The following is a 26692-nucleotide window of genomic DNA, read 5'->3' as shown; positions in this document are numbered from 1 at the left end:
ACCCTTGTCTAACTCCAGTCACAATATCAAACCAATCACTCCGCCCCGTATCCAGTCTTACTGAACATCTGCTTCCATCCTATCAGCTCCTTATTGGGTTGATCAGCTTGTCTGGTATCCCATAGCTGCTAGCAATATTCCACAGGGTCTCTCTGTGGATGCTGTCCCATGCTTTCTTAAAATTGATTAAGATGCGGTTTTGCCAAACAGTAGCTTTGCTGATGATCTGTTGAAGAATGAATATCTGTTCACAACATGATCTAACTGGATGGAACCTAGCCTTTTTTTCTAATAATATTTCATCCAATGCCACCTTCATTCCGTTCAGCATAACAGTAGCCAATACTTTGCCCAGGTTTGATAACAGCACAGTACCTCCCCAGTGCGTGCGTGGAGTAAGCGCACCCTTTTCTGGCAGTGCTATGATGATACGGCTATTCTAAGAGGTGCAGCACAGAACTCGCAGCCCAGGGAGAGAGAGTGCTAAGGGGAGCTTAAACCATCTTTATGCCCTCCTGATCCCGGGTGTCCTGGTGGCTAGAGTGGCCTGTGGTGTAATTTAGGGAGCCTGTCTAAATTACAGCAGCCTCCCTGGGCTGCCATGTGGACTGCAACATTGACTGGAATCTCCACAGTGCTGCATGCTATAGTTCTGCCCTTGGCACAGACTTCCTGCCTCCAACCCCACTCCCAACACGTCTCCTACACCAGGGCTTGCAAGAAGTCCTCGGAAAGTTACCTTGTGACTGCTTTCCAGGAATTGGCTGCTAGCTGAATTTGAGATTTTTATAGCTCTGTTTGCTGCTCTGGTCCTTTTACCCAGTGTTAAGGGGGCAGAGGCTACCTTAGTATCAAGAGTCCAACTGTATTCAACTTGCAGAGGCCACATTTTAAAAACCTCTACAAACTACCTAAAATTATTTTTACATACTTTTTTTCTTTAGCAATGTTGGGATTTTAAGGTCTAAGATCTTGTGACTTACTAGTATTAGCCATATGCTTTTGGGAAAGGGGCAGAGAAATCTTTGCCTTTAAACTGATGGTTTAAAGCTTCTGTTGCTGGTCCTGATATATCATGTGATATTGAACCTTAAACCTTTCATTGGTAGAAGATTGATTTTTGCCCATCTTGAGCCTTGGGCTAATGTAATTTTGGAAGAGGAATCCCACGCTTTGGGGGAATAGAAAGAAACTTGTCTTTTATTGCTCAGAACTGTGGAATGTTAGACCAATTCCAGGAGGAGATTCACTAGTGGGGTGAGTGCAAGTGAAGTGAGTTGTATGATAAATGCAGTTTATCACATAGATTTTACCACACGTTTGCTATATAAACAACGTTACTATGATTCCCAAGTAGGAGGGGAAAACACTTCTCAGAGATATGCACAAACAAAAAATTCATACTGTGAAAATAAATGCTTAAAAGAAACCTAATGACTAAAACGTGTAGGAGAAAGATTACATAAAAATACACCTTTAATTCCCTGAGTGAAATGGGTGGATGGAATCAGTATGCCTCTCCATACTTTCTGTCAATGCATACCCAATAGGACACGTAGCTAGCCCACACACATGGCCGATTGTACTCCCCTCCCTACTTCCTAGGAAACCAGTGAGAGTTTATTCAATTTCTTTTTTGTTCCTTCTCTAATCCTTACAAGCAGGGGTGGCCTTCGACCAAGTGGCACCCCAGGTGAGGAATGTCTTCGGCTCCTTTCCACCTCCACCTGTGTTTATTCATGCCATGCCTAAGCAAATAAAAAATTGGTTTCTTCAAAGCGTATAGAAACTTTTTAATTTTAAGAATAACTGAAATGTACTAACATCAAGAAATTGAACTGTGCACCAACACTGGGTGGACCAGGATTAAGTAGTGTTACAGTAGGTGACAGCCTTAGTATGTTAACCCTAGCCCTTTTATTCAAAAGGTTGCTTTTCTTGCCTTTGTCCTCACAAACTGAAGCTTAGCGTCTGAGAAATCCAAAGACTGGCCAATGGCAGTTTCAAGCAATAAAATAGCAAGTGATGTCAGTCTCTTATCGGCCATCATCGATCAAAGATGTGTTTTGATGAGCCTGAGCTTTGAAAAGCTGCACTAACCAATCGCAACTGTGATCAGCAGCGTGAGCAGAATCCTCAAAGCTATCCACACATTAGGAAAAGGGTCCTTCAGGTCTGCATCATGAATTAATTCGAGAACTTGGAGTGGAGAGTATTTCCCCTGAGGCAAAATATGATGGATGTTGTCCAATTTGACATAAAGATCTTTATCACTGATGTCCGAACATTCCCCATATGTCAGGGTCCGGTGAAGATCTGTACAATTATTCAAGAGTGTTTTCCTGTCTGCCAGCAGCTTACTGAGATCATACAAAAAAACCAAGGTCTTTTCATGGTGCTTCATTTGTCCAAACCTCTCTTTGATGGACACTCGAGCAGTGACAACGAGCAAGCAAAAAAACCTCATTCTTGAATTTTTCTTCCAAACTTCCCATCACCTCATCTCTGCCCTCATAACCAAACTGTCTCTTCTTCCAATGAATATGAGTTTCCTTGAAGACAGGCTCAACTCGGACATTTTCCATCATTTCTTTGGCAGCAGTGATGACATCTTCAAATCCATTGTCTCTGTAGGCCACAACAAAATCAAGGCAGCTTCTCATCAAAGTAATAGTGATCATGATGTCCATCGACTGAGTTTGTAATGCCTTACTTACAGTATTTAGTTGGAAGAGGATATCATGCCAAACCACAGTTGAGACCAGAAATTTGAAGTCAGTGATCTGGTTTGCCACGAGATTCTACAACGGTCCAGAACATTCTAGGAGGTTAGTGAAAAATGAATCCACTTATGGAATACCTGAAACTTTTTAATTCAAACATTCTATTTTCCCTTTTGTCGCTAACATCAAAAACAGCAACCTAAGCCCAGCGCCCCCAAGCTCAGCACCCCAGCCTGTCCCTAAATCCAGCCCTGCTCATAATCATGATAGTTTGAGCTCCCACAAATCTGTCCATCTGCTCCCAGAATGTGCCTGTATTATGTTGTGTCTCTGAATGTCTTTGATCTTTGCTTTATCTTGTTTTTTTTTTCTTCATTGCTTGCTAAATAGTTGTTTTCCTAGGTTCCTCTATACAAATCCTTATGCTGTGACATAGTTCTTTTAACAGTCATGCATCTTCACATAAAAATAATTTATTTCTCCAAAATGTGGCAAATTTCCCTAGGATTCACTGGAGCAGCAAACTCTTGCTGAAAGTGATTGCTTTCTGTGTATGTTAATAAACAGAAATTAACTTTAATCAAATTTCCTTCAGTAACACCAGCTTTTAGTGCAAAGTGTGTACCTGTTCCTGCCGAGTTGCCCCACCCACTCTTGATATTTATCCATTATTGTCATCACATGGTTTTAACTTGCCTTCCAAGAACATCATGAACAGAATTAAAGTACCAACTACAGAGAAACAGTCTTTCCCTACCCACTGCTCAAATCCTGCCACAAACATTAATAGTGGCAGATGAAACAGACATGAATCTAGATCTGATCCTGCGGACAGGATCACTGAAACCCAGATAGGATCTAGCTATTGTGGAACTGTCACACATGTATTACAGTTTCAATGCACCGAACGTATGGGAGATGGTTTTCTAGCCATGCTGATACTGCAGAACGTCTTTTTTTTTAATTGTCTCATAACAAAAGGGCATTACCGTTCATCATCCAGAAATTATGTGACACTGCTTGGTGGTTGCATAGAAATGCTGTTTTTGCAGGAGTGACTCTCACAGACTTCTGAATTGTCACTTCCGTCCCTTATGATTATCTCTTGCTTTGCTTTGAACATTAATGGAACAAAACCTTCACTGTCTGCAGTGAGGACAATCCAAGAAGAACCTGTAAAGAAATTAAGCAGTAAAGAAAATGAATGTTCTGATGTGACTACATACAATGTACAAACACTTTAAAATATGTAGTCGAGCACATTAGCCTTCCTTTTCCTCCGCACTGAAACCTTGTCTGCGCTAGCAAAATTCATATCTGGCAATCAACTATAGGTGTAGCTTCCTCAATGGTAACATTAAGCCCTAGTGTAGAAAAGGCTCATGCATTTAGACTAACTGCTCAGCAATGGTGAAAAAGAAATTCAGGTTTTGCCAGTGTGGATGCATACAACACATCCCCACTTTCCTCCTCAACCCCGTTTTTTTGTCAACCCTTCCACAGCTAACCTTTGTTCCCATGCCATCTACTTCTGCTCATCCATTTGCTCATTTGCTCCTCATACATTATGAAGGAATGATAAAACTGAAATAAATTATTAAGAAACTACCTGTGCTATATTTGTTTGGGGGATAAATAGAGACTTCCATCTCCAGGGCTTTCAATCCAGCCCTGTTCAGCAGCTCTAAATTCACATAACACATTGAAAGAAATTACTTTTTTGAAGGTGACATGCAAAAGAAAAAAATGATTTTTTATTTTTCCCCACTCCTATTTATGATATTAAGAGGCCTTGAAGGGTTTCATTTTTGTATGTTTGGTTATTTTTATTGCTTGGTTTTTACTTGAGAAATCTTGGGACTGTCAAGTCTTGTTCTTAGTAGATTTGTGGGGTGGCTTGTTCGAGGTCTCAGAAATGTGGATTGTGAGCTTTCTTAGTCCTCGGTTGAAGAGGTGGGTTTTTGAATCTCTGACAAAGACTTCTTTTCTCCCAAGTGTTTCTCAGGCATTTGTATTAAATAGGTGATAACAATAACAACAGAAATATTTTTAAACAGTGTGAATGAAAATCGCTTCCCCTCTCAATTAATTAGGTTTCACTGGTATAGTATTTCTGATATCATAAACCTGCTAGTTCTCCAGTTGTCCACAGAGTCTCTCAGGAAAATATAGGGTTGACAAGATCTGAATTTCTAATGTTTAAAAAAAAAAAGGCTGACAAAGAAAAAAAGAAAGAAAGAAAATCAGAACCATTCAGGCTTGCTTCATGCATCATGTAGAAGCAGAAAATTTTTCTTTCTTTTGTAAGTCACCTTTTAAAATGAAGCAGTATTTACTATGTATATTTACAGCTAGTGGGTCTGTTCCCTAATGGGCTACCTATTATCTTATCCTAGGACATAACATACACATATATAGCAATTTGTCTGTATATTCTTTGTTTTTTTACAGTTTGACATTTCAGAAGAAAGAACATTGACAACACCACCATTCTGGAAACCTCTGTGTACCATATTATTGATAAACTTGTCCTGTAATTATGGAATAGAGGACCTTGAATAGCTTCATTTGATATACAGGAAGGCAGGCTATGTTTCATTGTGTATATATTGACAGTTATTGTAAATTTTACTTCTCTACGCAAAACAAAAAAGATTATGGAAAAAGGACGAGTAAAAAGCCCGAAACCTGTGCTTGATTTTTTTTTCAGTTGCAACATAATAAGGCAAAGCGAGATCGCCTTTCCTTATGCTGTTAACTAAGCAATTTTACAATTTCATGTTGTCATGTCACCTATAACGTCATAAGAAGATTGTCATTCCCAACCTTGAACCTTTAATCTTTTTCTGTTAATACCTTCTTTCTAATTCTGGACAGACTTTAGAATCCATAAACTGAGAGGGCAGTAAGTGGAAATGCTGCCACACAAACCAACAGAATTGCATTAAATGCCAAACTGATAAAACATGCTTTTTATTACTCCCTTGTGAGTTTTTATCCCATTCATTTGAAAGTTGGAAAGATCACAATAGTAATAAGTGACACTCATGTTGTATTATATCCTACAAAACGTTTTATTACTTGGAGATAGCCTGGTGCAAAAAGTAATACTAAAAATATCCTTTAACCTTGCATAATTATTACAGATGACCTGCAGAAGACTGAGACCTCAAGATATGTGCTGTTACCAATGCTGTATTTGACAGGCTATATTTAGTGCGGGTAATGACATTACCCTACTGGACTTAAAGCGTTCAGGGCAAGGTTGAGTTCATCCCTGGTGTAACTCCATTCGTTTCAGTGGGCTTGCATCAGGTGTGAATTTTGCCCACTGTTGCCAGTTGGCATTTTTAAGTGTTCATTCAAAAGAAAAAAAATGTGGAAACCACCACTGCAAACCAGGGATGTTCATCAAAGTGTCCCATCTAACTATGTGGCATTAGAGGATGGGATAGAGCTAAGTAACATTTGGTAACCCTTCAATGTACTTTTTGTGTTTTTGTTGCAAACTGGAAAATCACCCCACACTTGTGGTACGATCTGCTGAGGTTCACAAAAACATTTCACTTGCGCCCAAGCCATCTTTATGGTTTTGTATCAAAACTATGCAAACCTTGTGGTTTCACAGGGTTTCAATGCAAAATCAGGTGAAAGTCAGCAATTTTGACTGATTATACTTTGAGTTTTGCAGCTCCTCTGAATCTCAAATTCAGGAAAACTCAGGGAGTGCAATCCTCTGTTTGATCAGAATTATTGAAGAACCACATAAATCCCTCTGCTCTGAATCTGGTAAATTTTGCATAGTTTGAGAGAGATTCTTGGTTCAATGATTCCCTTTGCTCTTTACAAACTGACTCCTTTTATGAAGAATATAAGAGCACATTGGACAGAAGAAGAGACATCTGGAGGTGCTTCAGTGATGTTGCATGTCTTCTATAAAATCCAGTGCATCAAAATGAAGTGTCATGATGTTAACTAAATTATCAGCCTTTTCATAGGCTGAAAACAGGTTTTCTCAGGCTTTCTCATTCATTTTCATACTAGTCATAGAATCCACCTCTTCTTTTTTCATTGAACAGGTGAATTTGGTGCTTGGGATGGGGTGTCTGCCCCACACTGGTATTTAAGGAGTTAAAAGCAGCCCTTGGGAGACAGCCAATAGGAGAGAGGCTGTGAGGAACAGCCAATCAAAGGCCAGCAGGCTCATATAAAAGGAGCTGTAGGGCAGACTGGAGGAGTGACTGCTTGGAGCTCAAAGAGGGAAGGCTGTGTCTTTTGCAGGCTGAGAGGCCTGCAGCATCTGAGACAGAGTTACTGCTGGGAGTGGGTAGCAGCAGTTCCTGAGGACGGGCAGAGATGGTGCTAGGGAGAAGTGGCCCTGGGACACAGCAGCAGGGAAAGAAATTCAAGGCACAGCAGGAGGCTGTGATGCACAGGATCCCTGGGCCGGGACCAGGAGTAGTGAGTGGTCCCAGGTCTCTTCTCCCCACTAGTTACTGGGGAAGTGGCAGAATAAGTTGCTGCAGGTGCCACTGAGGAAGTGATGAATGAGAAACTGTAGTGGCCACTGGGAAAGTGGCTGGTCTTCTGAGGAGCCAAACTTCCCCCAGAAGGGGGAGGGAACGTGGATTGTGGCCTGGCTGGCAGGCTGAGTCATGAAGAAGATTACATAAGGCCTAACAGCTGTGGGAAAGGTCATAGGTGAACTGGGAGGCAGAGTGATGGTGTGCAGACTGTGGATGTGGGTGTCGGCTCAAGCTAATCCCCAGATAACCAGCAGGAGGCATCACTCTGCTGGTGAGTGCTGCGAATCTGTCACAGTGATCTTAAAATCAAGAACTGGCAGTTCTGGCCAAAGATGTGACTTCACCATACCATCCCCATGCTAAACCCACTCTGTGTTGCTGCAAAGGGACCTCCCTGAGAACACAAATTCCAAAGAGGGCCTCCCCAGCAGGTGAAGAGTTGGCATAGTTTGCTCTACTCCACCGCCTGCAGCCACCTCCAGAGGTATGCTGGCAGAGGGAGAGTTGTCTTATGTCCCACCTATGTTTGACTGCTGGAACTATCCAGAGACCATTGCAGCCTGAGTACAAGTTAAGGCATCACCAAACCAAACCAGTGATCCCCAGAGTCAGGGAAGCACCGTTCTCGGTTTTTACACTGGACTCAGCTCTAGCACAAAATGAATCAGGCCCAGTGTAAACAGATGCAATGCAGATTTTCCTGCCCTGGTCTGTCCTCACTGACAGCACCCGTGCCATGCCTCTGCTGGTGTCTCTTTAGCAGTGAGCTGCCAATCATAGCATATGAAGTAGTCAGGAAGGTTTCTTAGGTACAGGATGGAACTTTTGGTCAAAATGAGAGAGAGAGAGTCCCATCCCAGAGTAGCCAATAGCCTGGTAGATGAGAGACCCAAGATTGTCTGCTCTCCATGGATTTGAATCTAGATTTCCCTCATGCTAGGTGAGTGCCCTAACCACTAAGTTATGGGGGCTAGGTTTGCTTTTGCTCTGTGAAAATTTCCATGGGACAGGAAAAACTTCTGCCCAGCTCTAATTATGAGGAATATTTTTTATTTGTTGGTGGTAACTGGGTAGGAAGTTATTGTTGGGTGTCCCTGTTGGGGGGAAGCCACTCAGATCACAGCTGTAGACCAAGGCAAACATTTACCATAATAAAGTATATTATAAGACAAGCCGGAGAAACCATTAGAGAGGCGAGAGGGAGAAACACATGCCATGCAGTGCCTGAAAAGCTGATAAATATTTACAGAGAAGTATTAGTGCAGGGAGAAGATTTTTCTGGCTCCTCCCCATCTTCACAAATATATCACTCGTGGGAGGTAAGTAGGAGTTTCCCAGATTAGATCACTGGGTTCCTGTGTTTATTTTAGATTACACTAATCCCAAGAATTTTCAGACATAAAAGTTACATATCCTCAAAAGGATTTTCCCCCTCCCCTGCATCTTCAGGTGCGTGGCATGTTTGTGAAGAAGGGTGGGGTAAAGATGCCAAAAGGCCTTAAAAGGAAGCATCCCTGTTTCCAAAGAGCTTGCTGTCCTGATTATTTTCTTTGTCTCCCTCTACAGAGGAATCTAACAGATTACTCTGGTTTGGGGGCAGTGTGGCAGGGCAAACTCACTCTTGCCTCTGCTCAAGTCTGCAAACAGCTCAGACCTGGTAAGACACCCCATGCAATTTCCAATACTTTTAATTTACAGTGTTGGTTTCTACCACCCTTATACTCTATACCAGTGGTTCCCAACTTTTTTGGCTCAAGGGCCACACATGCCATTTTTACAACCGTGAAGTCTCTGCCAGCAGCTTCCTCCCTCCTTCCTCAGTGCAGCCAGACAGAAGTTCAGCGAGCAGGCAGGCTGCCTCCTTGCTGATCTTCCATCCCTCCCGGCTGCAGCAGGGAAACCACATGTGTCCTGTAGCCCCATGCGCTCCACCTGGGTCCCTAGGCAGTGGCTCCTTTGTGCAGCCAGGGGAATGGGAAATCAGTGCTCCCTTCCCTCTGGCTCCAGCCAGGACCTCAGCGCCTATCCACCCAGATGGAGCACTTTGCCCTGCTCCCTGCTACAGCCAGGGGGAGGGGAGTGCTGATCTCCTGTCCCCTTGGCTGCAGTGCACCAGTCTTGTAGCCCCACAGCAGTGTGCTCCACCTGGGTCCTTAGGCAGCAGTTCCCTTCTGCAGCGAGGGGAATGGGAGCGGCAGGCTATTTTGAAAGACCCTGCGGGCCACAGGTTGGGAACCACTGTACAGCCTTACACTTACTGTCCTAGGGAGAACGCACACAGGCAGCTCGCTCTCCCATCCCACTTCCTTCCTGTGCCTTTTGAACCATTGACCTAATGACGTAATTAGCCTCTTAGGTCTCCTCAGCCCATCAGTTAGGCACAGCTCTTCTGAATGAGGTCTGCTCTGGAATAATCAATTAGAGCTGCAGTGACCAGAGTGTTGGCTCAGCTGCTGTTGCCCAGCACTCTGTCACAGGCAGCTGTGCCATCCTCCCTAACATCCCTAACAAAAACAAGGGCTTATTGGGAAAAACTTCAAAATCCTCATAGAAGTTTCCAAGCACAGCTAATGTGTGCAGCCCAGCCGACGGAAATAAACAGAACATACCGTGTTTCATTTCAATAATGTGTAGATCAAAAAGCTGCTGGACTAAATTCAGGTGGATCTTGCCATCACAAAGGAGAACGGTTCTTGTTTCTTCAGCGACAGCTCCATTTGAGAAATATTTCTTCAGACACATACATGCAAAAGAAAAGGTCATGTTAGACGACTAGACACTTTTTACCGCAAGGATCAGTCCCTCCAGCTCCTTTAACATTTTGGGTTTTCATCTTCTCTTTACTCCCAACAATGTGTCTGTATGTTTCTGGTGATATGGCACCCATACCTAACTGCAATATTCTAGGTACTGGCTCACCAGGCTCAAGCAGAGAGGGACTCATTTGGATCCCAGCTCCTTAGAGTCATGTCTGCATGTGCAGCTCAAAACTGCACCAGCTTCTTTGATGCCATATTCCCTTGCAAATGTAATGTACTGGGTCATGTGTGTAAGTCTCTATTTTCCTCTTCTGGGTGAATGTCTGTCCTGCCAAGTGGATGCGATCATGTCATCTGTTAGTGACTGGCCTACAGAGTTTACTAGCCTAATGCTAATGCAACTAATAAGCAGTCTCCTTAGTTCCAGTTCTACAGGTGTGTGTTTATCAAACAAAAGATCCTCCGTCACACATGTAGCCCTAATACAGTCCATCTACTCAGCTCTGGCAGAACAGAGGGAGGGACTATAAAGCTGCCCTAATCAGGCAGCTGGGGAATCTGTCTTGGTAAGTCAGGTGTAGCTTTCCTAGGGGGTCCTAACTGGTACTGGGAGCCAAATCAGAGAGTGGGGGATTATAAAGATGGCATAAGACAGCCTTGGCCTCCTTTATGTTGCAGTGCTGAGTGGAGATTATTAGCTGGACCAAAGGACTGAGGCCTCTGAGTTCCGTTCCTGCTGATGATCACAAATTCTGACCCAGATCTCCAGAGGTATTTAGGCTCCTAACTTTCATCAAGTCACTAGAAGTTAGGAGCCTAAATACCTCTGTGGCTCAGCCCGAGCCCACACAACTGCAGCATGAGGAACACCTGATGGCTGTAAAGTCTAAGCAACTATGTAATTGCTAGATATGCTTATATATGCTGCCCACGATTACCTAGAGACCAATTTCAGCATTACTGCTTTTCAAGATACTCTCTCCGTTTTTAAATATCTATGGTTTGGGTTATTTCCCCCTAAAGCATCCTACTGTATTTTTCTACTTTGAGGCTCACTTTATTTCCTGCCCATACTTTCTGTTTCTTTAGAACCTATCTGTTTTTCTCCCCTGGCCAAACTTGTGTTTGCAACACCTCCCAATTTATCATAATCTTCTAATTTAATTAATAGGCTTTTACTCTCTCCCCCTCCTCCTCCTCCAACTTTTCCTTTCGTATATTCAGCATGAAACCAAGTGCAGCACTGTAATATTTTAGGACAGAAAGACTAGATGCCATCTACCCTAGTCCTAACTTGGTTTCTGCTCTAGTTAGTGTTTGCACTTTGTATCCTTTGATATTTCTTTTTGATGTCAAACTTCTTTTTTAAACCAGTTCACAGCTGCATCTTCTATTTCTGTATTTAGTAATCTGTTTCACCTGTTAATTAACCTTTGGCTTGAATAAATGTCTCTTAATCTCCTTTAAGCTCAATTCTTAGTTTTTATTCAAGCTCTCTTGCTGCTATTGACTCCGTCCACGTCTCAAACAGTTTTGCTGCAGCTACGTGCTCTTTACCCTGCAGCATCTTATACCCTTCCTAAACCAAGTAGTCTCTTTTCTTTCATTGCACATTAAATCCACCAGGTTTTCACATAACCACACTGGATTATAAATACCATCATAATGCCTCTGAACTTTGGTGAAATTATCATTTCCCCATTCTATTTTAAAGAACTCATGCAGATGACTAGCTTCATATTATTTAATTGGTGTATGATGGTAGCTCTGAAGTTCCTGTTGGGTCAGGCACTGTACAAATGTCTTTAAATTAAATTGGAAAAAAACAAAAACCCCTGCAGATATTTTGTACTCTTGTCCCCATGCTAACAATAATTAGCAATTTGTTATTTATTGTGTAATAACTGGAATGGAAAAAAATCGAAGTAATTTGAAATGCTTCAAATAAGTCCCCTTTCAATCCTTTCCTTTCTGATCAGAAATCACTTGTAGTTATAATTTATGACAGCTCCTCCTGGTCATCTTGGTTCCCCTCAAATTCCTTCTTTTCTTTCCAGTAATACTATATTGCACTTAAATTTATACACAGAGTTCAAGGGGCTTAATATTCAGCAATGGATGTAATGACTGCAGACTTTGCATTTGCACTCAAAAACTGGTATTTGCATATGCACATCAGATATTTGTGCACAACAGAAAAGTGATTTTTTTTTTGTTATGAGCTTGTACCATCCAAAAACAGCCACATTTTGTTTGAATACTGGTGGAAACAACAAAACTTTGTCTGATTTGCATTTGCATCAATAATTTGTAAATAACGATGGGCCTAAACTGAAAAGTTCTGTTCCAAAGGTGATCCTTCATAGAATTTGAGCAGGCTTGGATGTAGTGCAGGCCCATTTCTTCCTACCAGTTATCTAAAAATCAAGAATGATCAAGACGAATTCATCCCAGCTCCTTCTCAATTGACTACAAATCAGTTGATTTCAATTAGTAAAGTTATGCTAGGTGATGAACTTGGTGCATTATGTTTTCTGCTTAGCCTTGCCAGCTCTTATTGTAACCTCCACCAAGAAGTGAATCATAATTTTATAGTATGACTTCCTCTTTGTAAAACCACATGGACTGTCTTAGACTGTCTGTTCCTCTCTAAGATCCTTTATATTATCCCAATCCATGGTTTTACATTTTTTCCTTGTACAGACTTCAAAAATCCAGATCTTTAGTTTCACAGTTCTTTTCCTTTCCTTTCATTGCTTTGCTTTTAAATATTAGTGTCACATTAGTCTTTCTCCAGTGGTCAGACACTTCTCCTGTTTGCCATGATAAATTAATCCCTGTTACATTTTATGTCTGACTGTTGGAGAATTCTATTAGACCATGGATCTTCCTCTGTTTTTATTGCTCCATTTTATTTCAGCTTCTTCTGATTTACCATTTAGTTTAAGTAGCAATAATGTACCTTTTCTTTGAGGAACACATAATGCTTTACGTACATTAACCAACATAGCCATATAACGTTCTTGAGAAGTAGGTGATTTATAGATGATGAAACCGAGACAATTAAATAGCATTTAATTTCAGAAAAGGGAGCTGCACAAAAATGAGGAAGTTAGTTAAACAGAAATTAAAAGGTACAGTGCCAAAAGTGAAATCCCTGCAAGCTGCATGGAAAGTTTTTAAAGACAACACCAGGAGTTGTATATGGCCTTTATCGATCTGACTGTGAGGCTCTCTGGAAAATCATGCCAAAGTTTGGCTGTCCGAGCAATTTACCACCATTGTAAGACTCCTCCATCACCAGATGACTGCCTCCATCCTGTGCAGTGGTTCTATCTCTGAGCCCTTTGCCATCAGAACTGGCGTAAAGCAAGACTGTGCACTGGCACCCACTCTCTTCTCCATTTTTCTAGCAGCTATGACAATGCTAATCCAAGATTGTCTGCCGCAGGGCATTGACATCCAATATTGGTTTGACAGCAACCTCTTCAAACTCTCTCGCCTCCATGCCAGAACTAAAGTAACATCGGCAACAATAACCAAATTATGTGCTATGGTTGCACACTTAAAGGAGGATCTTTAACTGCTTCTCTGAAGCTTACAAAAGCTTACGGCTAACCTTGAACATTGGCAAAACCAAAGTCCCCCACCAGCCTGCTCCCAGTCAATCATCACACCCAGCAAGGAAAATCTACATTGACAGAGAGGAACTGGAAAATGTAGATCACGTTGCCTACCTTGGCAGCCATCTCTCACAGAGGGCAAACATAGACATTGAGATTCAGCCCAAAATCTGCTGTGCCAGACTTGCCTTTGGCAGACTGTCTCACCAGGTTTTCAACAACCATGACATCAGAACACACATTAGACTTTTAGTTTACAAAGTGGTGGTAATCCCAGCTCTCTCCTATGACTGCAAGACTTGGGTGACCTACAGAAAACACTTGAAAAACCTGATAGGCCAGCACCAGTACTTTCTCTGGAAGATCCTCAACATAAAGTGGGAGGATCACCTCACTAATGTCTGTGTCTTCATGGAGGCCAATATCTTCAGTGCTAAGGCCCTGATTATCCAGCACCAGATGAGGTGAAGTGGGCACTGGGTGTGCATGCCTGATGGACGTCTACCAAAACAATTGCTGTATGCCCAACTCACCAAAGGAAAAAGGAAACGGGGAGGCCAAAAGAAATGCTTTAAAGACTCACTCAAGACAAACAACAAGAGTTGTGGCGTCAATATCACACACTGGGTGACAGTAACCCAAGAGAGGGATAACTGGTGAAGACTTGTCAGAGAAGGAACGACCACTTTTTTGCGGAAAATTGCCTTTCCCTGGTAGCAGAAAAATGCAGAAAAGAAAGGACAGACAATTGTCATGGAGCAATCATGGCCCAGCCCTGCCTTCCTACAGCTCCTGCAAAATCTGCCAACAAATCTGTGGCTCAGGGATTGGACTCCTCTGTCACCAAAGAACCCATATAAAATAAAACCTGTGAAAGAAATCATCCTCAACCACCGAGGGATCGCCAACACACAACAACAATAGAGGCTCAGTTTAAATGTATATTCCAAATTTTAAAACCTAGTAAGAGTAAAAAGTGCCACCATGGCTAAACAACAAAGTAAAAGTCATAGGTAGGGGCAAAAAAGCATTCTTTAAAAAGTGGAAATTAAGTCCTATTGAGGAAAATAGAAAGGAGCATAAACTCTGGCAAGTGAAGTGTAAAAGTATAATTAGGCAGGCCAAAAAGGAGTGTGAAGAACAGCCAGCCAAAGACAAAAGATAACAGCAAACATTTTTGTAACGTATATCAGAAGCAGAAAGCAGGCTAAACAACCAGTGGGGTCACCGGACGATCGAGGTGCTAAAGGAGCACTCAAGGAAGAGAAGGCCATTGCAGAGAAACTAAATGAATTCTTTGCATCAGTCTTCACACTTTAGGATGTGAGGGAGATTCCCAAACCCGAGCCATTCTTTTTAGGTATCAAATTTGAGGAACTGTCCTGGATTGAGGTGTCATTAGAGGAGGTTTTGAAACAAACTGATAAATTAAACAGGAATAAGTCACCAGGACCAGAGAGTATTCACCCAAGAGTTCTGAAGGAACTCAAATGTGAAATTGTAGAACTACTAACTGTGTACTTAGGTTACATACCACAGTTACATACCACAATAATTTAAATCAGCTTCTGTACCAGATGACTGGAGGATAGCTAATGTGATGCAAATTTTTAAAAAAGGCTTCAGAGGTGCTCCCAGCAATTACAGCCTGGTAAACTTAACTTCAGTTGACTTTAGTTGAAAGTATAGTAAAGAACAGAATTATCAGACACACAGGATTTGTTGGGGATGTGTCAACATGGTTTTTGTAAAGGGAAATTATGCCTCGCCAGTGTACTAGAATTCTTTGAGTGGGTCAACAAGCATGTGGACAAGGGTGATCCAGTGGATATAATGTTAGATTTTCAAAAAGCCTTTGACAAGGTTCCTCACCAAAGGCTCTTAAACAAAGCAAACGGTCATGGGATAAGGGGAAAGATCCTCTTCTGGATCAGTAACTGGTTAAAAGATAGGAAACAAAGGGTAGGAATCAATGGTCAGTTTTCAGAATGGAGAGAGGTAAATAGTGGTGTTCCCCAGAGGTCTGTGCTGGTACCAGTGCTGTTCAACATATTCATAAATGATCTGGAAAAAGGGATAAACAGTGAAGTAGCAAAATTTGCAGATGATACAAAACTACTCAAGATAGTTAAGTCCAAAGCAGAATGCGAAAAGTTACAAAGGGATTTTCACAAAACAGGGTGACTGGGCAACAAAATGACATTCAAAGTTAAAAAATGTAAAATAATGCACATTGGAAAACATACTCCTAACTATACATATAAAATGATGGGGTCTAAATTAGCTGTTACCACTTAAGAAAGAGATCTTGGAGTCATTGTGGATAGTTCTCTGAAAACATCCACTCAATGTGCAGCGGCAGTCAGAAAAAGCAACAGAATGTTGGGAATTATTAGGAAAGGGATAGGTAATAAGACAGAAAATATCATATTGCCTCTTTATAAATCCATAGTACACCTACATCTTGAATAATGCGTGCAGATCTGATCGCTCCATCTCGAAAAAGATACAATGGCATTGGGAAAGGTACAGAAAAGGGCAACAAAAATGATTTGGGGTCTGGAACAGCTTCCATATGTGGAGAGATTAATAAGACTGGGACTTTTGTGCTTGGAAAAGAGATGACTAAAGAGGGATATGATAGAGATCTATAAAATCAGGACTGGTATGGAGAAAATAAATAAGGAAGTGTTATTTACTCCTTCTCATAACATAAGAGCTAGGCATCACAAAATGAAATTAATAGGCAGCAGGTTTAAAACAAACAAAAGGAAGTATTTCTTCATACAATGCACAGTCCACCTGTGGAACTCTTTGCCAGAGGATGTTGAGAAGGCCAAGAGTATAATGGGGTTAAAAAAATAACTAGATAAGTTCATGGAGGATAAGTCCATCAATGGCTATTAGTCAGGATGGACAGGGATGGAAAACAATGCTCTGAAGTGTCCCTAGCCTCTGTTTGCCAGAAGCTGTGAATGGGAGACAGGATGAATCACTTGATGATTACCTGTTCTGTTCATTCTTTCTGAAGCACCTGGCATTGGCCATTGTTGAAAGACAGGATCCTGGGCTAGATGGACCATTGTTCTGACCCAGTATAGCTGTTTTTATGTTATTAAGTTACTCAAGCCCATACAGGTAATTTGTGGCAGTATAAGGAACAGAACCAAGATCTCATGCCTCCACTTGTGTCTTAAGCACAAGATCATCCTTCCTCCAACTACATTGAGTTTCACTATCTTTTCCTAGAAGATGTATCTCTGATTCTGATTCTAGATTGGATTTTTTTTCTTCTTGTTTTTGAACCTTGAGGGTATCCTCAGGTCACGTGTTCAAGCTTTTCTCTGCAACCATGAGGGATAGAAAACTTATTTGTTTAAAAAATGGAAGCTGAGAATCTCCTGTAACCACATGCCTCAATGAGCTGAAGCTTTAAGTAAAACATCAAATAATGCGAAACTCACTAAAACTGATGCCCCCCAAAGAGTTATTGTTGTTCTGCCTTATTCTTCTCCCTTTCTTGGCAGCTTTCCAGAAATTGGGCAGCTAAGGGTTTTTTATTGCAATCCTGAGCTTTCCTGAACCGGTAAATTTGTAATGTACATGATAGGAAAAAGATGAAATACTACATTAATGATCATTCCTTGTTACTCTCTTCCCCCATTCAGTGACAGGGTGTGTTCCTAACGCAATAAGATTCTTCCTTTTCTAGTCATGTTTGTCTCTTCCATTCCTGAGTTTATTATTCAACAAGAGCATGCAAAAGTGCACAAGACGTGAGAGAGAGATTGAGTATGAATGTAAACCTCAAGAAATCTTGTAAGAAAATTGAAGAAAAGCGGTGTGCTCAATATATGAAGATTTTAAGATTGTTTCCAGGTGAGGGCTTGAAATGCACTAGCAGAAACTGTTTTCAAGCACATGGCTGGGGCTACAGTGGTCAAGTCCATACTATGTATTTGTAACATGTGAGGAAGTTTGTCTATGGGAGGAAAATGGTTTACTAAAGCAAAGAACAAATAGGTTTTTAAAAGTCCTTGTATTAGATGCTTTGTACAATCTGTTTGTACTAGAAGTAAACAACATATTTTATCTCTATCCATCAGTCTGCCAATACCTTCAATGCTATCCTTTCCCATTCTTGACCCTCTTGCTCCATTTTAATCTTGTACATCTGCCTGTACCACCCACATTTACTTTGGTACAAAGATCATGTCTATGAATTTAAGTCCAGCTACTGATGAGATAGTGGTGCAAATCAGAGTGCATTGTCCACTCAGACGTGGGTACCCCATTTACTTATATATGTACCAGTTTCTGATACACTCACCTTGAATAGTACCTTATTCCACCAATGATCCCATTAAAGTCCATGGGGCATCTCGTGCGTACATATTCCTTAGTGTCACTAAGGAGTGGCAGAATCTGTTTCCATGGAAGCATTCTATGGGATGCAGAAAAGGTCCTCTTTTTAAAAGTCAAAAAATGTGCTCCATTCTCCCTGATCCACCTACAGCCTAGTACCTTCCTCCATTTCTTTCAGCTCTAGTAAATCCATGAACCATTTTGATAATCAGGAGGGCGATTTTGAGTTGGATTGAGGAATAGAAAGGAAGCCATGAAAGTGATGGAAGATAAAGGTGAAATGTCTCTGCTTCCTGGAGTGACAGACTAGTCAGGCAGCCTGAAGTTTAGAGAGCAGAGATTTAGGAAGATCATAAAAAAGTGAACTGCAGTAGTCATGATAGCAGGTGATTAATGCATGGATAAGGATGTAAGCAAAAGCAGAGGGGACATGGTAAGGACAAATTCTGATTAAGTTCTGAAACTGGTGATAAGTAGATATACAGACAAGGGAGATGTGATAAGTAAAGTAATGTTGGAGGTTAAAGATGACAGATTTCTTGCCTTGGAAGCAAAGTTAAGGCATGAGTTAAGGAAAGTGATAGCTGAGTCAGAAACCTGGGGGCAAAAGGGGACTATCTTACCCAAAAGAGGGTCTTCAGTCTCTGATGCGTTCATTGATAGGGTTATTATTGTGTAGTTCAGAGCTGACAGTCAAGACGGGAATATAGAGAGCTTGTTGTCCTTTATTTCAAGTTGCTGCACTCTTCCAGTGAAGTTTCTACACCGACTGCATCAGGTCTTGATGGTTCTCAGCACCTCCCATACCTCTTCCAACCTGAACATCTTGCAGGATCATGGCCTTAGAATGAGTTGATGGAGATGGAAATTTGGGTGTCATGAACAAAAGGCTTGATACTTCATTACCAAGAGAGGGATTAATTTACTACAGCCAGTCTCTGTGGCCTAATATACCTATTCCTTTGTTCATTCACTTTACTCCTCCAACCTTGGTCTCCTTTCTGTTCTCTGTCCTTGCCTTCCCACTATTGTGTATGATTATGCCCCAGGTTTTGTTGTTTTTCCGATCTACCTGCAATGGCCTCTACTCTTCTCCTAACTTATTGTAAAACCTTGCTTTTCTCTTTGTTACTTTACTGACCAGATCAATTATATCACTGTACAGTGTCTGAAGGATGCTTATACAAGTATACATTTAATTCTATACCGTCAGTGAGTGTTGAGAGAGAAATCATTATGCCTAATCACCTAAAATACATTTGTTTTTCTGTTTAATTTTGTGATCTACACTGTCAGTGATATAGATTTTTGACACAGTACTGCTTGTGAACAAAATGGGAGGTTAACACGGTTCTTCACTGCAAATGAATCTTATCTCTGTTAGTGAGGTTTGCCTAAATGGCAGTCACCTCAAATCCTGACGGTCCAATTTCCTACTGTAATTAGTTTCTCAATGGGGCTAGTTACTTGTTCTGCATCTTTTTTTCTAGAGATAAACTGAATGATAAAATATCTTGCAAAAAGCATTCACAGAAACAGATCTTTAACACATTATTCAACTCTTTTTTTTACTTATTTAATAATAGCTTGTTACTGAATCTCTCTGCCTGCCCTCCCACAGTGCTCTGAATCACTCATCTCTACATGATGCAACAGCAATAACATATGAAGGCCTGGCAGAATTAGATTTTTATTTTTTTGTAATTTTGATGTATTATATTGAAACTTATTTTAAAGAATTTTTTAAATATTTTAGTCAATTTAAATTTTCACAGTTGCAGGAAATTATGAGGGGGTCAGACAAGTAATTATTTAATGGTCTGACAGTAATTATTTAATGACAGTAGATGTTGAGATGTGAAAAGTTAAAGCTTTAGAACAGTTAAAACACAAATTGTCAATACCACATGTCAAAATATACAAAGTAAATATCCTTAAATCAAACTCTAATAAGTTCTCAAGCACCATTTTTCTTGCTTTGTCTATCTGTAAATTTTGATTATTGTGATGGAAATATTTTTTTGTCTTTGTGTATACAGTAAATTGACATTTCCCAGCATTTAGTGATAAAAATCTAGTCCTTCCTAGCCTAAATATATGCTGTTCAAAGTAAATGATCCACATCACCTCTATGGCTGAATGCTATTACCCAAGCTACAATAGTGACAGTGCCAAAGTGCAAGTGGTCATCAGGTGTCCTAGTTTTCTGTGTTTAAAAAAACCAAAATTTTCAAATAAAAAAAACATTTTCCCATGATTAAAATGAAACGCTGAACTATAGTTTCTCTAGCCACAATATATGTAGGTATCGGTTGAACACAATGTTTTATTGATATATTTACAATTTTTAAGGTGACAGCTGAAATCCCGTCCAGTCTCTTGATTATCCAAATGTTTGATATCCAATATGGGCCCAGTCCCAATTGGGAATCCACTGTATATGTTTTTATTTTTTCACAAAATGTAAAAACTAAAGATTCTCTGTAAAAGTGCAAATTCCGTGTTCTTCCGTAACAAATAGATTTCCAGGATTCCTCGTGACCATGGCTCTCTCTAATGTCTGTAGTTTACTTAGAATATAAGTCCTGGGATCACTGAATAGGCATGAGTGTCTCAGAAGTTACAGATAATATCGTCATGGCAAATCCCAAAAGGACATAGTCTCTTCCTTACGGTTAGGATAGCACTACTAAAACAAATACCGTTTTTGGAAACTTACACACTATGGAGAGAAATTGAAATTATTAAATAATTTAGATTCAGATTTATCTTAGACCATTATTTCTAAGTAGAAGTTGAAGTTTGATGTATATTAACATTGTCACATATTAAAGTTCATAACTGGTCATTAATAACTGCTGTTTTTACTTGTAATGATTTAATTCTTACTTTTATGTTTATAAGTAGCCCCATGGTTAAATATTGTAGTTATTATTTTATGTATTTTATTGTACAGTAATGCTCAGATGCCTGCCTCAGTCAAAACTGGGCCCACATTGTGCTGAGTGCTGTACAAATCCATACAAAGACACAGACCTTACAATGAGGAGTTTACAAATAAATGCCATACTGCAGTATTACAGTACTGCAGTGTGACCTACATTGAGAATGTTTACCACACAGAGGTATTTATACCATGAGGCAGTAAAGCTGTTTCCTGAGCCTTTTGCTCTACGAATACAGAGCCTGCGTGTAAAACTCCATGGCTGAGGTGGCTTCTGCGCTCAGAGAGTGCTAGTAGGCTCATGAAGCAGGAACAAGACTCTGATGACTCTGAATCCAAAGTAATTAAAATGTTTATTTTCTGAGAAAATTATTAGCTGCCTGTGAGGCAAAATGTATCTCTGCTTGTCTGGTGGTCTCTTTGCCATCAATCTCTTTTTCATTATCTTTGGCCTCATACTGTGATTTTGCTAGATCTCAGAAGCTAGACAGGGTTAGACTTGCTCAGTACTTTGATGGGAGACCTTAAAAGAACTCCTAAATGTGGCACAAACCTATTCATTAAGTGGGACAGCCAAGGTGGGTGAGGTAATATCTTTTATTGGCGCAACTTGTGATAAAAGATATTACCTCACCCACCTTTGCCTCTCTCATATCCTGGGACCAACATGGCTACAACACTGCAAACATTCATTAAGCGGCACTTTTTCTGAATCAGTTTAATGCGGTGTTCTCTTTCGGATGAGCTATGAAACCAACCTGTTCTTTTAGTAAACAGAGAAATTCAGTCTCCAATGGGGTCAGTCTGGCAGTGTTTTACCAGCACCAAACTGACTTTGATTTAAAAGTAAAAGCAAACATATTTCTCTCTACCTGTGCAAGCATAGGTTTGTGCAATCAAACACTTACTTTGTAATTCAGATCTTAAGCAGGTGCGAGGTCCCATAGCCTGAACTTCTATTTGGAAAAGATTGGCACAAAAAAGGGGCTTCTTACAAGGCAATGAGATAGTAAATGTTCAGAAGCCAGAAGAGCTTCAATTCACTGAAAGTGACAGGAGCTTACTTTCTGGTGAATATAACACTAAATTATTTAAAGTAGAACTTTTTTCTTTTTACTTTAGAATTTATGCAATATATTCAAGTTAAATTATTGACTAAATGAGATCAGATACTTTGCTTTCACCCAGAATGCTAATACACTAGAATAATCAAAAATGGCAAGTAAATAATTTTTAAAATATGATGAATGATGTTTGAATCAAGTAATGATGTGTAGAGGAAGATTTTCTACTTGAATGTGCACATTGCTCTCATTAATATAATAAGAAACCACTGGAGCACATCTGAGAATTAAATTTGACCCAGAGAGATATAATTTTAATACCACTACATAATAAAATATTAATATCTTATATTTCCATAATGCCTTTCAGACCAAAGGATCCTAAAGCATTTTCAAAAGCTACAAAATATATAAATGTATAATTGGAAACTAGATACTAATCTGAAGGCTATCTTGGAAATATTAGTAATAATTAATGGGCCACATACTGAAGTCCTTACTTAGTTAAAACTCTCACAGAAATCAATGGAAGATTTGTGTGAATAAGGGCTAGATAAGGACTTGGCATATTACTTATTAGTTAATAAAATAATTAGCAGTTAGGTACATACTGACTTTTTTTTAAAGAAAGCAAGTTAAAATGGTAATTTTTTAAAAGTGAAACTGTCCAGATGTATAAAGATTGTCAGTGAGAAATTTAACTAGAGATGGGCCAATTTGCAAAGTTCAGATCATTCCCACCTGAACTTTTCAAAAGTCTGGATTCAAAGTTTTGTTTCAGCCCATCAGAGATACCTTGGATCTGAACTTCATAGGCTTGTTGATGGGAGTGGCTGTCATATCCAGTGGGAATGTTTGTGGACCTATCTCTACACTGAACTAATAAAAAACCCTTTTGCACAGTGATAATTGTTAATGTTCTGTGCTCCTTTTTGATATGTGCATGTAACTCCAATTAGCCTCAATGGTCGTTGCATCTGAGCAGCAAAAGCAGAATAGACCCTGATTTCTTATGCAGAATCTTCTACACAATTCAGCCAACTGGTTGCAGGAATACAACCGATTGTTTCAATGACAAGTTATTTCACAACTCTGAATCAAGCTGTGTCAAGCTCAGATGAAATCTGCTAAGTGGACTGTGAAAATTAAAATGCATCCTCTTACTTTAAAAAAAAATAAAGCGTTTTATATCTATCTATATATTTATAAAAAGAGAGTTTTTAAAAAGCTACCTGATAAGAATGCTAAAGTAATTAAAAAATTACCTGATTAGTGATGTGGACAAAAGGTGGCTCCTGAAAAGATGGGTATACTAGAGATGACCTCTTTCCATTTTTAGTGAAGTCTGTTAGTTCAGAAAGGTGCAACTGTAACTCAGTGACGCTGCCACACAGTCTTTCTACATTTCTGGATATGTGACTGGCTCCTTTTTCACTTGGCAAGTTGTTATTTTTAGGAGAAATAGAAGTGTCTTGAATCACATCCAGCTGCACTTTAGGAGAAGGTGGTCTGTTGGAAAACCTGGTTGGTGTCCCAAGTCCAAAGAGGGCCACTGACCGATTAATTGGCTCCACATCCAATGTTTCCAATGCAATGGATGGGTCACCTGAGACTCTTTTTTCATCAAGGTCACTCACACTTGATGATGAGCTTCGTTCATAACTAGGGCTCTTCAATTCTTCTATGAGTCTTCTCCTGCTACTAGGGGATTGAATAATAGTGCTACCTGGTATTAACAGCTCCCTGCTCGTGGGTTGATCTTCCATGGCAAGATTTTCAAATAACTTTCTTTTTCCAAGAGTATTCACAGAGGATTCAAAATTAGAAAGCAGATTCTGGGTGGCATCAGACAGTGCTGAAGAATCTTCTTCAAATGTTAATTCTTCGATCATTAAACGAATAATGTACCTGTCTGTATTTGAAGATGGAATGAGAGCAGGATCAGTGAATTTCTGCTTTCCAATCAAAATCAACAAGAGTTTATCTGTCAAGAAGCACAAACCCTTCGGCCTTTCACTTTTCTCCAGCTGGATTTGTTGAATACTGGGCATGCAGGAAGAGGTTACCGAATAAACCAAAACAATGTTACAAGTATTGGAGGCTACTGCCACAATCTGAGCTCTTGGGTCAAAAGCTATTATGTCAGGGACCAGAATACCTGGGACGCTGACTTTTCTGGTGGTGGTTACCTTTCTCTCAAAAGTCACCAAGATCAGGTATGAAGAGTCTTGATTGCGTCCTGGGATGTAGTCCTTGCGTCTCAGAGGAATGAGAGGACTGGGATCAGATCTCCGATGGTTTGCAAGGATGTGGGTCAAATCCAGAGGACCTGATGAAGAAGAAGCTACTGAATCAACAGCCACTGATTTTTCTGAATCTGTCGATTTTCTTCTAAGGTCCATGGAGTATTCCTCATCCCCAAGCGCCAGAGTAGATTGTGAAGTTAAAGAACCTGTTTCAGGACCGGATGGCACATCAAATGTAATACCTGCATTTAAGCCACAGATCTTATCCAATGGCAGCTCTGTGGCTACAGCAATTTGGAAATCCAAAGTAGCTTCTATAGCACAGATATAACCACCCACATCAAATATTGGGCAAAAGAAGCAAGCATTTAAAGCTTTCTGAGCATCATCCCATACGTAGGAATGAAGTGCACTACTTATAGCAACCACTAAGCGATTACCTTCCTTAGTCCAACAAGCGCAGTGGATGAGACCACTGCTTTTGATATCTGCCTTAACCCTGGAGTTATCAGAACGAACAGCGTATAAAACTGAGGCGTCCCGTTTAGTTAGCACAGCCAAAATATCTTTCTTGGGATGCCACACACAGCCCTGGGGAAGCATTGGGAACGGCTCCCCAATTTCACAAGTCTGAGAAACCAGGAGCTTTTTCTTTTCTGAAATGTTATAGCTCAGTTGCCAAACAGTGACATGTTTTTTATGCTGAACAGCAAGCAGAGCCGGTGTGTCTGCCGCACGACATGGGCCCCAGGAAAGTCCATGAACATGTTCAAACTGACCAATTACACTTGAGTCACCAAACTTGAGTTCTCCATTATGAAAATGTAAAGCAGTCAGTGCCACTTGCTTCCCATCGGTCCAGACAATTCCAAGCAGAGGATGTATGGCCTGGTGCAAAGCATTAAGGCCAGTTCTCAGAAGTTTTGCCTTTCCCAACTCCATTCTTTTAAACTTCAAGCTTAGAACTGATCATTCCAAAGTAAAAAATCCACAGGATTCATTTGAGCATCTTGATGTGGAAAATGAGTCCCCTGGCTGTTGACTTGTTTCCCTGTAGGTGAATCAAGATGATTTTTTTTCTGATAAGCAAGGAGCCTGAAATGCAAACTCCTTCACGCTCTGACTCTACAGCGTCTCTTCTAAGTATAAATCCATGTGAAAGCTGCTTTTACTATGCTTTTTCCCTGGGAGGAGTTATAATCTTCATGTGATGTCTAACACGGTTTAGTTAATTACTGTATGCTTCACTGACATTTTCTCAGAAGCCTATTTTTAACTCTTAAATGCTGGGAGTATATTTAAAAATAACACTCTAATACCTTGACCTTCAGTGAACGAAGGTCTCCTTCAATGAACGGGAGGAGAGAGATCCTATGCTGTTAAGCCTTGGCATTAAGCTACAGCATGAAATAATGACCTGATACTTCTTTACAGACAGTCTTTGAAGGAAAGAGTAAGATTTAAACATATCCATTAAGAGTAAGGGCCAGATTCTAATCTCTGATATGCAGCACATTTCAAAGATTCCTAAGGGGGCAGTAGAAGGGGAACTAGGAGAGGGAAATCCTACTCAATGGTCATATGAAATGTGTGAGTGGGGGAGGCAAAAAGATAAACAACATACACTAGAAGCAAGGGAACCTGCTCTAATTAGTGTTTGTTTCACTGGGTCAGATTCCCCAGCTTCTTAGTTACGTTGCTTTCCTTTTGGTCTTCCTGGGTGTTCACTGCCACATGTCTGTGCCCTCCTCTTGTGAACCTACAGCCAAAGCCAAAAAGGACAGGTTGTGGCTTCTCCATCACTGGCAATTTTTAAATCCAGGTTGGATATTTTTCTAAGAGGGATTCTCTAGTTCAAATGAATTAATGCAGGGATGTCCTATGGCCTGTGTTAAACAGGAGTTCAGACTAAATGGCCCAATGGTCCCTTCTGATCTTATAATCTATTACTCTCTCCTTCTCTTCTATCCACGAAGTGTCTTTTGGCTGGGATCCCCTTGTTGCTATTGTTGTTTGTGGTGCTACTTGTTGTGTCTGTTGCTCTTTACACAACATTAGTGATATGAAGAAACTACACGCGCACTGTTGGGTTCCAAATATCTGTGTATACACACACTTATTAGATGATGCAAGGCCTAGCTTTATACAATCTGAAGCTCTGGCTGGTTTCTGGCAACGTCTAAAAATATAAAACATGGTGAGCACCACCAAAGGGCTCCCAAACTATTTAAAGTTTGGGAGCCCTTTGGTGCTGCTTACCATGTTTTGTATTTTGTACTTAAAGGGACACTACCCTATTTCTATACATGACACTACTATTCGTTTCTTCTAGTTTATTATGTGAAGATTGCATTTAAATTCAAAAGCCTTTCAACATTATTGAGCTGTCTGAAGTGTTGATCGGCATAGATGCCCTCAATGAAAATTAAAAAACTTTCAGCT

At 40.3% G+C, this 26692-nt stretch overlaps 1 protein-coding gene across 1 annotated transcript; it reads right to left on the bottom strand.

The window, feature by feature from the left end:
• Positions 1-3729: 3729 nt before the first annotated feature.
• LOC137150801 (WD repeat and coiled-coil-containing protein-like) lies at positions 3730-25192 on the bottom strand. The gene is made up of 3 exons (XM_067544859.1): positions 23270-25192; positions 9859-9979; positions 3730-3896 (listed from the first exon to the last, which is right to left on the bottom strand). The coding sequence occupies exons 1-3, from the start codon at positions 25190-25192 to the stop codon at positions 3730-3732; spliced, it is 2211 nt and encodes a 736-aa protein (XP_067400960.1).
• Positions 25193-26692: the final 1500 nt, after the last annotated feature.

This window comes from Emydura macquarii, unplaced genomic scaffold, assembly GCF_026122565.2.
Source record: "Emydura macquarii macquarii isolate MOO-44397 ecotype Brisbane River unplaced genomic scaffold, CSIRO-AGI_Emac_v2 contig_1027, whole genome shotgun sequence".
Lineage (NCBI taxonomy): Eukaryota > Metazoa > Chordata > Testudines > Chelidae > Emydura > Emydura macquarii.
Note: the sequence above shows the minus strand (reverse complement) of the source record. Positions and strands in the feature narration are given on the sequence as shown.